This window comes from Sus scrofa, chromosome 9, assembly GCF_000003025.6.
Source record: "Sus scrofa isolate TJ Tabasco breed Duroc chromosome 9, Sscrofa11.1, whole genome shotgun sequence".
NCBI classification, from domain to species: Eukaryota; Metazoa; Chordata; class Mammalia; order Artiodactyla; family Suidae; genus Sus; species Sus scrofa.
In genome coordinates this window covers 118,058,677-118,072,975 of record NC_010451.4, presented here as the reverse complement: position 1 = coordinate 118,072,975, position 14,299 = coordinate 118,058,677, and the positions used below count along the sequence as shown (strand labels likewise).

Below are 14,299 nucleotides of genomic sequence, written 5' to 3'. Positions count from 1 at the left end.
AGAATCACTTTTCTGTGAGTTGTCGTAACTTTGGAAAATTACTTCTTTTGGAATGGTTAAATATAAAAAGAAACCTAGTGAAGATTTTGGTATTTACAGGATTTTTCAGGCAACATTCCTTAATGAGTGCACAAGTTAGAAATTTTGTTATGTGAATTTCTAAATAGAGAACACCATGTGCTAATATGGAAGGAATGTGGAAATACAGTAATAAGATACAAAGTAATTTCATATTTAAAGCCTCAAATGTATATGTTTCAGTGAATAGTTAAGTCATAATTACCAATTTTCTAAGCTAGAAATTATCTTGATGATGATCCGGTTTTTAACCTTATCTTTATATGGATAAAAAATTTTGACTTTGGGTAATAGGAGAGTGTAAGTATTTTATACCCATGTTTGAAGTCTTTTAATTACAGTGCAGCTTCCAGTGTGATTATTTATGTCAGCCATAGAAATAACATTTCAGATTTCCTCTTGAGCATGATAAAATAAGTATATGTTATTTGATTATGAAATATTCTAAATAGCCTTGCACCTTTTTTATTGATAGGTTAGGATTCTTCACTTTTAATGCTTTACCTGAGTCATGAGTAGAGGGCTGGGCTACATATTTTCTATAGCAGTGGTCTTAAAACCTTTTTGTTTGGGTGACCCATATAAAAATTCTGAAATATGATGTAGTTTGAACCACATTGCTGCCACATTTTAAGTTAGCGTTCAGCATTTTTCTCTATAAGCTAAACTGGTTGTAAAGGATATAATTTTAGGCATATTATAAATATGATTGTTTCAAAATAAACTTTTATCTCTCTTTAAAATGTATCCATTGGAATCTGAATATCATAGTAATTTAATACCTAGCATTGATTTGAAAATAGGCACTTTTTACTAACAATATGAAATTTCTTTCTTACTCTCTCAGAACTTCTACTTAAATTGCATATTGCCCATATAATTTTATCCTATATTTAAAATTATATTTTATACTTATATAATTTTATCCTTATATAATGTATTTTCATGCTTGAAATTCTTATTGATTCGTCTGTCATACTTTTCTGTAGCAGAAGATAGAAATTATAGACTTGAAGTTTATTTTGAACATAATTTTCTATTAAGTATTTTAAAAATCTTAGTTTTGAGTTGTAAAGACATGCAATTGATTAAATAAATATTTACAGACTTTATAAAGCATTAGACATATAACAACATATAAGTTTAAGATTTTTCCTTTTTATTTTGAAAAGTGTAAGTCATGAGAAACTTTGCCTTCATAAATAATTTTATTTGACCTCCTTCTGAATTATGTGCTTAAAAACATACTTACTGATTTATAGTCAAAAAATGTTTTGATGTCCTGTTAGTTAACAAGTCCAGTCCTTTCTTCAGTTTTATTGAAAGTAGAGAATTGGAAGCAAAACATTCAAAAAGGATCCAGAGAATTATAATTGTGGATATAGAATATTCACATTGAATTTTTTTTGATAAAATGTAATATGGTGTATAAAGATGTATGTATTACAGTTATTTAAATAACAACTTTTATTAAATGGCTAATTCTTATTCATGTAGTCCTCTTTATTCCCACTTATTTCACATTCTCTCCTTTATCTTCCCTGGATTATGATAAGTACTTGTAAGATAACAGGTTCTTCAGAATCAGGCTCTGATCTGTCTACAATTCCAACCGTAGTTCTTAAGCTCTTGTTATCACTAACAAAATCACTCTGTCCCTGTGTTTCAGCCGTATTGATTTTAAATCATCTTATTTCCTGCTGTTTTATGACTTTACCCCCTCCCCCCACACACTTTTCTGAGTTCTTTTACACTTCTCTTCCTGTCTAGTGAGTCTCTGTGTGCCTCTTATGGCCCAGTTCTGATGTTGTGTTTTATGTGAAGCCTGCTTTTTGATTGCTCCTTGTCCTCTGTTCTTTTTAAATCTATTTCAGTGATAGTACTGATTATCGTATTGTAACTGCTACCTCATGTATTTGTCTTCCTGTTTTGAGTTGCTTGAATCTTGCATTAAGTCTTAGTCTTCCTTATCCTTAAAGCTTGGTTCCTTCTTTTGTGTTCCTAGTACCTCTCTGACTTGTTTGAAAATATTTGTAGTTACAATGTGGTGTAGTTGGGTTTGTATCCCAACTCTGTCTAACAGGTCACCAGGAGTAATTTCCTTATGCTCTTTCTAGTATTTCCTCATCTCTAAAATGCAAAGAATAACCCATAGGATAATATCTGTATATTAAAGTAAGGTAAAGGCTGGTAAGTTAAACGAGCTTAGTGCTAGTTTTATCAGTTTTATTTATTTATTTCTTATCATTTCAGTGTCAAAGACAGAAAAATCCAATTAAAGGTGGGTTAAACATTAAGAAAAAAGTATTGATTTACCTAAAAAGAATTTCTCGTATTAGTTAATTTGGTAGCACAGTGATAATATCAAGATGTTTCCATTTTTCTGTTCCTGCATCCTTACCATATGTGTTGGTCCTCTGGCTAGCTCTCCTCTGAGCAGTTCCAGACATCACCCCTAATGAAGGCAGAGAATTTGTTCTATGCTTTTCTGAAAGACAGCATACCCTTCATTGGTCAAAACTAGGTCACATAGTTAACCCCTTGTCAATCACTGGTAAGGGTATAGAACTAGATTGGTTTAGGATTGTTGAGCATCATACCATGAGGCTGAGGAGGGCTCTAGCACCTCTGAAAGTATGTGGCAGTTGGCATTCTGACATTTGGGGAAAAAATCATAGTTATTTTTAATAAAAGGTTAGAAAGATTTTTGTGTAACTGACAGTGTTTGCCATGATATTTATAGAAAAGTAACAAATAAAAAGAACAAATAGATGTCTTTAGTGCTTACCTCGCAGAATTAGCCAGTTGCCATGTAGAGCATGGGACAGTCTCATATAGTGAAGAACTCTCTCTCTTCAAGTGCTAGTAGTGTCATCATTGAGACATGTAAGAGAAAGTGCATATTCTAAAGAATTCTCATGCTGTGGTCATAGTGGTCTTAGTCACAGTGGTAGTTGTTGTAGTAGTAGCTGCCGCAAAACTGTTTGTAATGTGAGGTAAAATTAAAACCCTAGCATTTTCTGTTTAGCATCTTTTAAAATGTGGGACTTTTAAAAGAGAAACTAGATGATACATTTATAAAAATTCAGATTTATGTGTGCTTTTTGTTTTGTTTCTGTTTTCAGTGAATGAACTCATTCTTAAACAGAAGCAAAGATTTGAGGAAAAGAGGTTCAAATTGGACCACTCAGTGAGTAGCACCGTATGTTTCAACTCTTATTACTATTTTTAACAAATTTCAACTTGTTGTTTTTGTTGGTTTAATACTAAGTGTTAAAGTTTAGCTTATTATTTTTCTTAAAGGAGACAAGATTATTCGGTTCAATATAGAACTCTCTTACCTGTATTGTCTCAAATTTACTCTTAACTTTTGAAAAGTCTGGTAGGATTATATTGAGTCAGAGTTGGCTTATAATACGTGACATTTGAAGACTTACATGGCAGAGTGAAAACTATGGTGGTGATTTGAAAAAACTGTTGAGGAGTTCCCGTCGTGGCGCAGTGGTTAACGAATCTGACTAGGAACCATGAGGTTGCGGGTTCGGTCCCTGCCCTTGCTCAGTGGGTTAACGATCCGGCGTTGCCGTGAGCTGTGGTGTAGGTTACAGACGCGGCTCGGATCCCGCGTTGCTGTGGCTCTGGCGTAGGCCGGCGGCTACAGCTCCGATTAGACCCCTAGCCTGGGAACCTCCATATGTCATGGAAGCGGCCCAAGAAATAACAACAACAACAACAACAAAAAAAACTGTTGAAAGATTCTCAGCTTAAAAGGATTAAGAGTCCCCTGATATTTCAGCAGGTTATCTGGCGTTGACACTACTGTGGTGTGGGTTCAATCCCTGGCCTGAGAACTTTCCCAGGCTTTGGGTGTGGCCATAAAAATAGAAGAGGATTAGCCCCAAATTACTGAGCCAAGTGAGCTTAAATTAATGCCTTACCAAATACAAAGTTGAGAATATGGCTAAACAAGTAGTTAAAATCCAGGCATTTATTTTGATGGGAATTACACTGTTAGAGATGCTGACTTAACATTTGTTTGAATATGCCTTTCATATCTGTTATTTAAATTCATTTAAGGGAGAAATAGTGTTTAAATTATAATTAGAAGGCATTGGGGAGCCATTAGCTGGGAAGGAGTAGGTTGGAACATTATAGTTTATTTTTTTATGTTATGTAATAAATGTGTTAGGAAGTAGCAAACATTTGCTTTTATAAAACCATCTTCTTAGGAAGTTATTGTGTTTCTTCTTCATTTTTAGAATGGCCACAGGTGGCAGATATTTCAGGATTTGTTGGGAACTGACCAAGATAACCTTGATTTGGCCAATGTCAACCTTATGTTGGAGTTACTAGTGCAGAAGAAGAAACAACTGGAAGCAGTAAGTGGCAGCCTGATTTTAAAACTTACTTTGTTTTAAATGGCGTTCTTTCAACTTCACTGAAAAAGATCTAGAAATGTTTAAAAATAATAAGGTAGTGTCACTCAGTCCACCAATTTTATTCAGCAAGAAACATCTGCAAACTACCATTTCTAACAGATACCCCTTTACTTTTCAAAGAAAGAACAAATTTCTTATAATACAACTTATTTACAGTGGCCAGTTTGTATTAACAAAAACTGAGTGTTACAATCACGAGATAGTACAGTTTCATTTTAGTAGGAAACAATGATATTGGTCATTTTCTTCTAATGAATATCTTCCTTGCAATATCTTCCCCTCTTCATATATGGGATTTGGAGAAGAAAATCTATGTAAAATTTTTCTGTCAGGTGTCCATTGACAATAACAACAGTCTTTGGCTCAAGTAAAGGCATATAGAAAGATGGAAACTGGAGCTAAATATATCCTGTTTCATGTAATAAAATCTAAGTAAATATAAAATTACATTTATTTCAGGCAAATGTAGAAAATATGAATGTGAATTTGCATGTATTAATTAGGAATTGAATATGCTCCATTATAAACAGTGCACACTCAGCATAAGCAGACACCTACTCTGACCTAGCTTAAACAAAGAGAAAACGAGGGAGTGACAGAATAATACATTGACAGAATAAGGGAGTGAGTAGCTCACACACATAAAAAGGAGGAGCTTAACAGATAAAGTGTTTGGAAGATTGGACCCATGACTTCTCTGGAGACTACATATAAGGAAGTGAAATCAGGCACTTGAGTGTTGTTGGGAGTTCCTTTGGGAAAGGTCCGATTTTCTTTTCTTAGATTTTTGTCAGATAGTGAATGAAGTGGTCTCCTATACTTCTTTCTTTATATTCATGTTTTTTGATAGAAAAAGAAAAGGAGCTTTCCAACTTGATTTAAAACATTGTGTGGATAGATTCTGCTAAACATAACTTGGATCTGGGTATCACCTAATAGAATGGGGATCTTTTGTTAGGAGAAAAGAGTAAGTAAGGTGGATCTGACCCAAATGAGTCTTCCATGCTGTGTGTTTGGGGTGGGGAGATGGGGCAGGTTTGGTGGGAATTTCTCCTGTGTTTTTTCAGGGTTTTTTTATATTTTTTATTTTTTTCTTTTAGTTTTGAGATATAATTGATGTATAGCACTGTGTAAGTTTGTGCATAGCATAATGACATGACACCTGTTTTATGAAATGATTACTACAATAAATTTAGTTGACATCCATCATCTCATAGATACAAAAAAAAAAGAGGAAGAAAAAAATTTTTCCTTGTGTTAAGAATTTTTAGGGTTTACTCTCTTAGAAACTTTCAAATACACCATCCAGTGGTGTTAACTGTCAGCGTCATGTTGTACATTATATCCTCAGTACTTGTTTACATTAAAACTGGATGTTTGTGCTTTTTAAACCTTCATTCGATTCCCCCACCCTCTGCTCCTGGTAACTGCAAATCTGATCTTTTTCTGTGGAGCTTGTTTTTTTTTCCCTTTCCTTCTTCTGTCAAGATCCACATATACGTGAGATTATACAGTACTCATCGCTCTTTCTGACTTAGTTCATTTAGACTGCTCCCAAGGTGCATCCATATTGTTGCAGGTGGCAGGATTTCCTTCTTCTACTCTGTTATGGCTGAATAGTATTTCATTGTGTATGTACCATATCTTTATCCATTTATGTGTCGATGGACACTTAGTTTGTTAACATGTCTTGGCAATTGTAAATAATTCTGCATTAAATATGAAGGTGCAGATATCTTTCTGACATAGTGATTTAATTTTCTTTGGCTATATATACTCAGAAATGGGATTGTTAAATCATATAGTAGTTTTATTTTTATTTATTTATTTGTCTTTATAGGGCTGCACCCATGGCATATGGAAATTTCCAGGCTAGGCGTCCAATTGTCCAATTGGAGCTGAAGCTGCTGGCCTACACCACAGCCACAGCAACACCAGATCCAAGCTGTGCCTGAGACCTACACCACAGCTCACAGCAACGCCATATCCTTAACCCACTGAGTGAGGCAGGGATTGAACCCGCGTCCTCATAGGTAGTAGTGGATTCATTACTGCTGAGCCACAACAGAAGTGCTGTTTTTAATTTTTGGAGGGACCCCCATACTGTTTTCCATGGGGCCTGTGCCAGTTTACATTCCTACCAAGTGCACAGGGCTCCCTTTTTCCACATCAGCATTTGTTCTCTCTTGCGTTTTTGATGATGGCCATCCTGACTGGTGTGAGGTAGTGTCTCATTGTGGCTTTGATTTGTAGTTCCCTAATGATTTGTGATGTTGAATACCTTTTCATGTACTTGTTGATCATTTGAAATCTTCTTTGGGAAACAAACGTCTATTCAGTTCCTTAGCCCATTTTAAAATTGGGTTATTTGGGGTTTTTGCTATTGAATTATATGAATTCTTTATATACAGCATTTTGGATAATAACCTCTTATCAGATAGATACATTATCTGCAGATATTTTCTTCCATTCCCACTTTCTCCCAACTTAGTTGCCTTTTTGTTTTGCTGATCATTTCTTTTGTTACACAGAAACTTGTAGGTTTGATATAGTGTCTGTAAAAAATAAATCTTTATTTTTGATTTTGTTGTTTGGTGTCATATCCCCAAAATTGTTTACCAAAACTCTCCTATAATGTAATTTAAAATTTTTTAATTAAAAATTAATTTTAATTTTTATTAATTAATTTTAATTAAATTTAATTTTAATTAAAAAATTAAAAATTTTTTAATTAAAAAAATTTTTTGGCTGCACATGCAGAATGAACCTGCACCACAGCAGTAACCAGAGCCACAGCAGTGACAACACCAGATCCTTAACCCACTGAGCTAGCAGGGGCTCCTCTCCTATGATTTTAAACATGGTTTTCTATTTGCATCTACTGTGTGCTAGATATTGTGTTATGGTGTGTTAAGGTTAGTGGAAATAGGGTGAGGTAGGTGAGGAGATAAACTAAATTACATATATATTTTGACATAATGATAAATGGTGAGACTTCTCTATGATAGATTGAATATAAGAACTTACCTTGTTCCCTATGAAAATGAGAGTAAAAGGTTTTTTTTTAAAAGCAGAAGCATGGGAGAGGACAATGGCAGCAGTATTTTATAAGCTATAAAGCAGATGGATGAAAAGTAATACATTAGGAGATTTGAGAAAGCTGAACACTGAGCCAGCAGTGAGGAATAGCTAGGAACCAACCCTATTTATATTGTGGAACAAAGGCCTTGGAAGTGGGAGCATGAGGTACCTCACATAGTAAAGGCTAAAGGCAGGATGATTTGTTGAGAGTCTGATAAAGAAGTAGTTGGAATCTCTGATCTCCTCCCGATCCCCTCCTGTACAACTCTCAGCAAACGATTGATTCTTTTTTACCTTAAGAGAACACTAGATTTTTTTTTTCCCCCTTGCTTGTGGTTAAAGAGAGACTTTCTGGATTGTTGCATCACAGGCACACTTAAAGGTGTGTGGGGCATCAGTTTACTTACTGAATGTGAGGGCTGTTAACCTTATTCCCCCTTTGACATGTTAACATAAATCTTTGCGTGCTTTTTTGTCTTTTTGTTTTAGAATTGCAGTAATATATAGGCGTCTTAATTTTATGGAGTTCCCATCGTGGCTCAGCAGAAACAAATCTGACTAGTATTCATGAGGGCGCAGGTTCGACTGATCCTTGGTCTCTCTCAGTGGGTTAAGGATCCAGCATTGCCAGGAGCTGTGGTATAGGTTGTGGACCTGGCTTGGATCCTGCATTACTATGGCTGTGGTGTAGGCTGGTAGCTGTAGCTCTGATTCAACCCCTAGCCTGGGAACTTCCATATGCTGCAGGTGCGGCCTTAGAAAAAAAGACAAAAAAAAATTTTAGACCCTAGATCCTTCCTATTATTTTTTGATGGATCCACTTCAGAAGCTAAGTTCCTATCATAGGTCTTTTAGTGTTTTCCCATTATTATTTTCCTGTTTTACTTTGCATTATTATTTAACTTGATGAATATTTCCAACATACAGAACAGTACAGAAAATAACGAGACTCTCGACTCCTTTCTTTTGGTTTTAATAAATAGTTACACTTTTTATTTGTCTTAGATCTGCCTTTTGAAAATTAAATATTTTTTAATACTTAAAGCCCTCTCATCTCATTCCATTCTTCCAGAGTAACCAACATATGAAGTTGGCAAGGAAACTTCTCAAGTGTGTATATGATTTTTTTAAAAAAATATGCTTGTATCTATAACCATATATAAAGTATTGCTTGTATAATTTATATAAAGAGTTTATATAAAGAGGTTTGTACTGTAGTTATCCTCTTAACATACGCAGTTTCGTTTACTTTTTGAGGTTCCTGCTGATGAATATCGATCTAGTTTATTTATGTTAACTTCTCTGTAGTGATCCATTGCATGAACATTTCTGTCCCCTGTTGATGCACACTGAAGTTCTGAGTTCTCAGTTATGAGTGACTGTATTGCACTTAGTATTATTATTCGTGTCTCTTACAAACACACATAGTGATTTAAGGAGTAGAATTGCTTTTCATAGGATTTGCATGCACATTTTAACTACATTAACTGTAGCCAAATTGCTTTTCTGAGACTTTGTGCCGTATTAACCTCCTTTTTTTTTTTTTTTTTTTTTTTTTTTTTTTTTTTTTAGTTTCTGCCAGTCTGATAGTTATCAGATGCTTGGGTATGTGTGTGAATGTGTGTGTTTTGTTTTGTACTTTTGGTATTTTTTGCTAGTGAAGAGAATTTCTTCGTTTGTTTGGCCGTCTTGGTTTTTTATTTGGTGATTTGCCTATTTATAGTCTGTTTATACCTGTTTTCTTAAGAAACTGTTTCTTTTTTCTAATTGACTTGTAAGAAGATGTGTGTGTGTGTATGGATTTTGGATATTGCTACTTTGGCAAATATATATATTTTGGTAATTGAATTCTAGTTAAATTGTTTTGTGGTCAGACAATGATTTATATGATTTTAGATTATATTTCATGATTTCACTTTGTCTTTTGGCCTGTCAGAAAATGTTTTGTTTGATTTCTTAGTGGTTGCTTAATAATTGTTGTTACATTGTACCTTCAAGAAATATCTTACTTCCTCTGCATTATAAGAACTTACAACAATATACTTCCATTTCTCCTCTCCAAGCCTTTGTATTTTTTTGTCAAATGTTTTACCTCTGTATATCTTATACCCCCCAATCAATTGTTATTAATTTCAGTTTAAATAGTAAATTATGTTTTATGGAGATTTTTTTTTTTATCTTTGTATTTTTGGCTGTGCCTTCAGCATGTGTTAAGTTCCCTGGCCAGGGACTGAACATCATGCCACAGCAGTGACTCGAGCCATTGCAGTGACAAGCCCAGATTCTTAACTGCTACACCACAGGGCACCTCCTTATGGAGATTTTTTTTTTTTTAAGTCTTATTTTTACCCATGTATTTATCATTTCTGGCATACTTCAGGTTTTTTTTTCTTTTTTTTTTCATTCATTCTTCCATTCAGTCTTTGGAATTCCATTTGTAATTTTCCTTTTGCCTAAAGGACAGCCGTTCTCATTTCTATGGTATAGATCTGCTGGTGATGAGTTCTTTCAGGTTCCATGTCTGAGAAAGCCTTTATTTATTTACCCTTTGTGTCTGAAAGCACTTCCAGATAAGGATAAAATTCTAGATTTACCTTTTTTTCTTTCAGTATTTTAAAGATGCTGCTCCATTGTCTATTGTCTTGCATTGTTTCAGATGAGAAGTCTTCATCCTAGGAATGAAATATTTCTCTTATTTCAAGATATTCTTTTTATGGTTTTAAATATTTTGATTTTGATATGCCTTGGTATAGTCTTTTCCCCCCATGTTTCTTGCTCTTGAAGTTCTTTGAGATTCTTGGATTGGTGGGATTATAGTTTCCATCAGATTTGGAAATCGTTCAGTGATTATTTCTTCAAATATTTTTCTATCACCTTTTCCATTTGGAAACTCCAATTACATATTTCTTAGGCTGGTGGAAGTTATACCACAGTTCAGTGATAAATAGCTTTGCTTATTTATGTTTTATCTTTTTCCCCTTGCTAGTTTATTTTGAATAGTTTCTATTTCTGTTGTCAGATTGACTGCTTTTTTCTACATTTCACTGTATCTCCTTAACACACTTATGCTTTCTATTAATTTCCAGAACTGTATGTAGTTATAGTAAATTTTTGTGACTTTGCTTATTCTTTTATTTGTGTCATTGCTAAAATCATTTATTTTTATTTTATTATTATTTTTTTTTTTGTCTTTTTGGTGCTGTACCCACAGCATATGGAATTTCCAGGCTAGGGGTCGAGTTGGAGCTGCAGCTGCAGGCCTATTCTGGACCTGTGCTGCAGTATGTGACAGTGTCACATCCTTAATTCATTGATTGAGTCCAGGGATCGAACCCTGCATCTTCAGGCAGTGTCAGGTTCTTAACCTGCTGAGTCACAGTGGGAACTCCAATTTAGCTCTTTTTTGTTGTTGAGTGAACAACCTTTTTATATTCTAATTTGAGGAAAATTGGTCACTAATATTTTTAACTTAAATATTTTAATTTATTAAAATTACTATGAAAGTGTTGTCTCTGATACCAGCTCTTTCAAGTTTTAGACACTCATTTGATGAGCCATTCCTATCATCACATTTTATAAATATTCCTCTTGTGTTTTTTATTGACGTATAATTGATTTATAATGTGTTAGTGTCTATTGATAGCAAGTGTGGTCAGTTTTTTACATATATATATATACATACACACACACTTTTTTATATTCTTTTCCATTATGACTTATCACAGGGTATTGAATATAGTGTCCTGTGTTATAGGGCCTTGTTTTCCTCTTGTGTTTTGAAGCACATTATTTTCTGAATGTGCAGAAAGAGGTGTGTTAGTTTACTAATATGAGTATGGATTTTAAAATTATCCTTCCAGTAACACGAGTTTTTGGTTCATAGTACACGTTGTTCAATGAGAAGAATTGGCAGCTACCTGACTTACAGGAAAATGAATTAGCTAGTCTTTATTTACTTTTTTAAACAGAAATATTTTTATATTGACATATTTAGTTGTTCCAGAGATTTCCATGTGCCTTTGTGCCCAGGAGCCACATAGGGTTCTCTCAGTTTCAGATGGGACAAATGTGATAAAACTTACTATATTGCAAAGAGCACTGAGAATAGAGACTAAGGTTCTAAATATGTGTTTTTTCTTTTTTCTCAAATAGGTTTCTTTTCATTCTTTCTTTTACTCCAGTTTCCTTATCTGAAAGTGAGATAATTGTGCTAAATAATCATTTATCTTTTTCCAGAAGCTTTGAAAACTGTAAGAAATGATTAGGGAATTAATTTCTTGAACTATTATTTATTTATTTATTTATATTTTTTAGCCACACCCATGGCATGTGGAAGTTCCCATACCAATGATCGAACTCACATCACTGTGGTGACAACACCAGGTCCTTAACCCAGTGTACCACAAGGCAACTCCTTGAACTTCTATTATTAGTAGTGGGATAAATGATGTTAGGGGGTTAGTTTCATGTTCAATTCTGAGACTAACAGATTGTCTTATGACTGGACATTATTTTGATTTATTATTTATCTATACACTTCTCATTTTTAAACATTCTCTTTTTACTCTTCCATCATATCTTTTATATACTTTTCTTTCAAATTTGTGTGAAACTACAGTTTCTTTTATTTGCCATTTATCCCCTTTTTGGAGATAATTATTTTTATTCATTTAAAGAATAGTAAATTGTAAAAGAAGGTGCTATGTGCTGAATTTCCGGTGTACTTTGTTGGTCCCAGTTTTCCTTTGTCCTTGAGGCTTTGGGCTTCTCTCCCTTAAAATCAGTTGTATTCTTACCCTATTTACATGTCCTTATTGATAGATTAAAATGGAATATTCACACTAAGTATTTTGAAGATAGTTTGTACTATTCCTTTGCAAATGAACTATGTTATTTTTATATAAAGATGTGGTTTCTGCTCTAGCCAAATAATCTGTATAAGTTACAGATAAACAGTTGTGGCTCAGCAGAAACAAACCTGACAGGTATCCATGAGGATGTGGGTTCATTCCCTGGTGTTGCCATGAGCTGTGATGCAGGTCAGAGTTGCAGAGTTGTGGCTCAGATCTTGTGTTTCAGAGTTGCGGCTTGGATCTGGTGTTGCTGTGGCTGTGGCTCTGATTTGACCCCTAGCCTGGAAACTTCCATATGCTGTGAGTGGGGCCCTAGAAAAGGAAAAAAAAAAAAAACAACAACAACAAAAAAAACCAAAAACCCATGTGAAGAAATCCCAAGACAAACGAAGACAATTTTGGGAGAGTTTATCATCATTGTTGGAGTCAGAGCCCCTCTGTGAATTTGTTCTGTAAGATAGTTTAACTTAGTTCTCAAGAATGTGTCTAAGGTCCAATAAATATCAGATTTTTTTTTCAAGAAAAAAATTTCACTTTAAAGTCTTTATGATTCCATGTATTATAAATTTGTTCATTTGTGAATCATCAATTCAGTCATGTTTGTTAATTGGAATATCCTTATGTGATTGTCAGTTCATATTTGCCCTCTTTTGACCTTATTTTTCTTGACCTAAACATTTCATTGATTTATTTTGCCTCTTCACTTTGAAAATCCAAGAATTGCCACTCTCTCCCCAAAGGGTCTAGACTTCTGGGAGTGAGTATGAGGTGGCCATGCTTTTTTGTAGTATGTGTGATATCTTAGTGATTCTTCAAATTTTGACTGGCTTATTCCTATCCTCTGGGGATTTGTTCAACTTATAGTTTCCTGGAATCTTTCCTGGAGTAACAGAATCAGATAAAATCTGTCTCATGGGAAATTCCACTGTGGCACTTTGGGTTAAGAATCTGACTGCATTGGCTTGGGTTGCTGTGGAGGTGCGGGTTTAATCCCCAGCCCAGTGCATTGGATTAAAGGATCTGGTGTTGCTGCAGCTGTGGCATAGGTTACAGCTGTGGCTCAGATTCAGTCCCTGCCCTGGGAACTTCCCTATGCTGTGGGTGTGGCCATTAAAAAAAACAAACAACCTGTTCCAGTGACTATTTCAACAAATGCCTCAGATGATTCTGTTGCATAGCCAGGTAAATCAAAGTCTTATTAATATTTCTCATTTAATTTTGTTTATTTTAGAAGTGCTCCATCAGTTTTTTAAATTCTTTTTAAATATAAAAGAATTGTATTTTCATAAACTATCTCATTGTTATTTCATTTTTAGCTTTAGGAATTCTTTTTACGTATATTTATCAGATTCAGTTGGAATTCCTTGGTTCATTGTGTAAATTTTAACACTAAAAGATATCCTTTTGTAATTTTATTTTTTGACATTCAAAATATGTCAAGGTAATAATTATCATTTATCTGTTACATCTCTGTTTCAGCTTACCAATTTATATTATTTACCCCTCCTTCCGCTTGATTTTATTAAAATTGTTTTTAAATTTTTTATTTTGACTGAAATCTTTCATAGAGATGTATTAATTCTTATATCTGTAAAACTAGGTCATGACGAGAAATAATAAATTTGACTTCTAAAAAGTATGAATTTCCTCCTATTTATTATGCTTCTTACTCTCCTGCAAATGAAATTCTTATGGGGAAAGTGATTTCAGTATCTAGAAGCTGTTAGCTCCACTATGACTTTTGTCTTGATGCTTTATTAGGTTGGGGGAAGAGAAAGTCAGGGCAGATAACAGAATTGCCATTTCCCATAAATAGTTTTTTCAGAATGGTAGATGAGAAGTGTGATT

General features: G+C 34.1%; 1 protein-coding gene across 6 annotated transcripts in view; it reads left to right on the top strand.

Annotated features, from left to right (window-relative positions):
• Nucleotides 1–14,299, top strand: part of RFWD2 (ring finger and WD repeat domain 2) — a 200,765-nt gene that overhangs the window by 41,293 nt on the left and 145,173 nt on the right. For 3 of the 6 annotated variants that reach the window (XM_021063674.1, XM_021063678.1, XM_021063677.1), the window contains exons 4-5: nt 3,204–3,280; nt 4,338–4,457. In XM_021063674.1, coding sequence (XP_020919333.1) covers nt 3,204–3,280; nt 4,338–4,457 — 197 coding nt within the window. Of the gene's footprint in view, nt 1–2,331; nt 2,360–3,203; nt 3,281–4,337; nt 4,458–14,299 lie in introns of all 6 variants that reach the window. The other 3 variants (XM_021063680.1, XM_021063679.1, XM_021063675.1) reach the window with 3 other exon arrangements.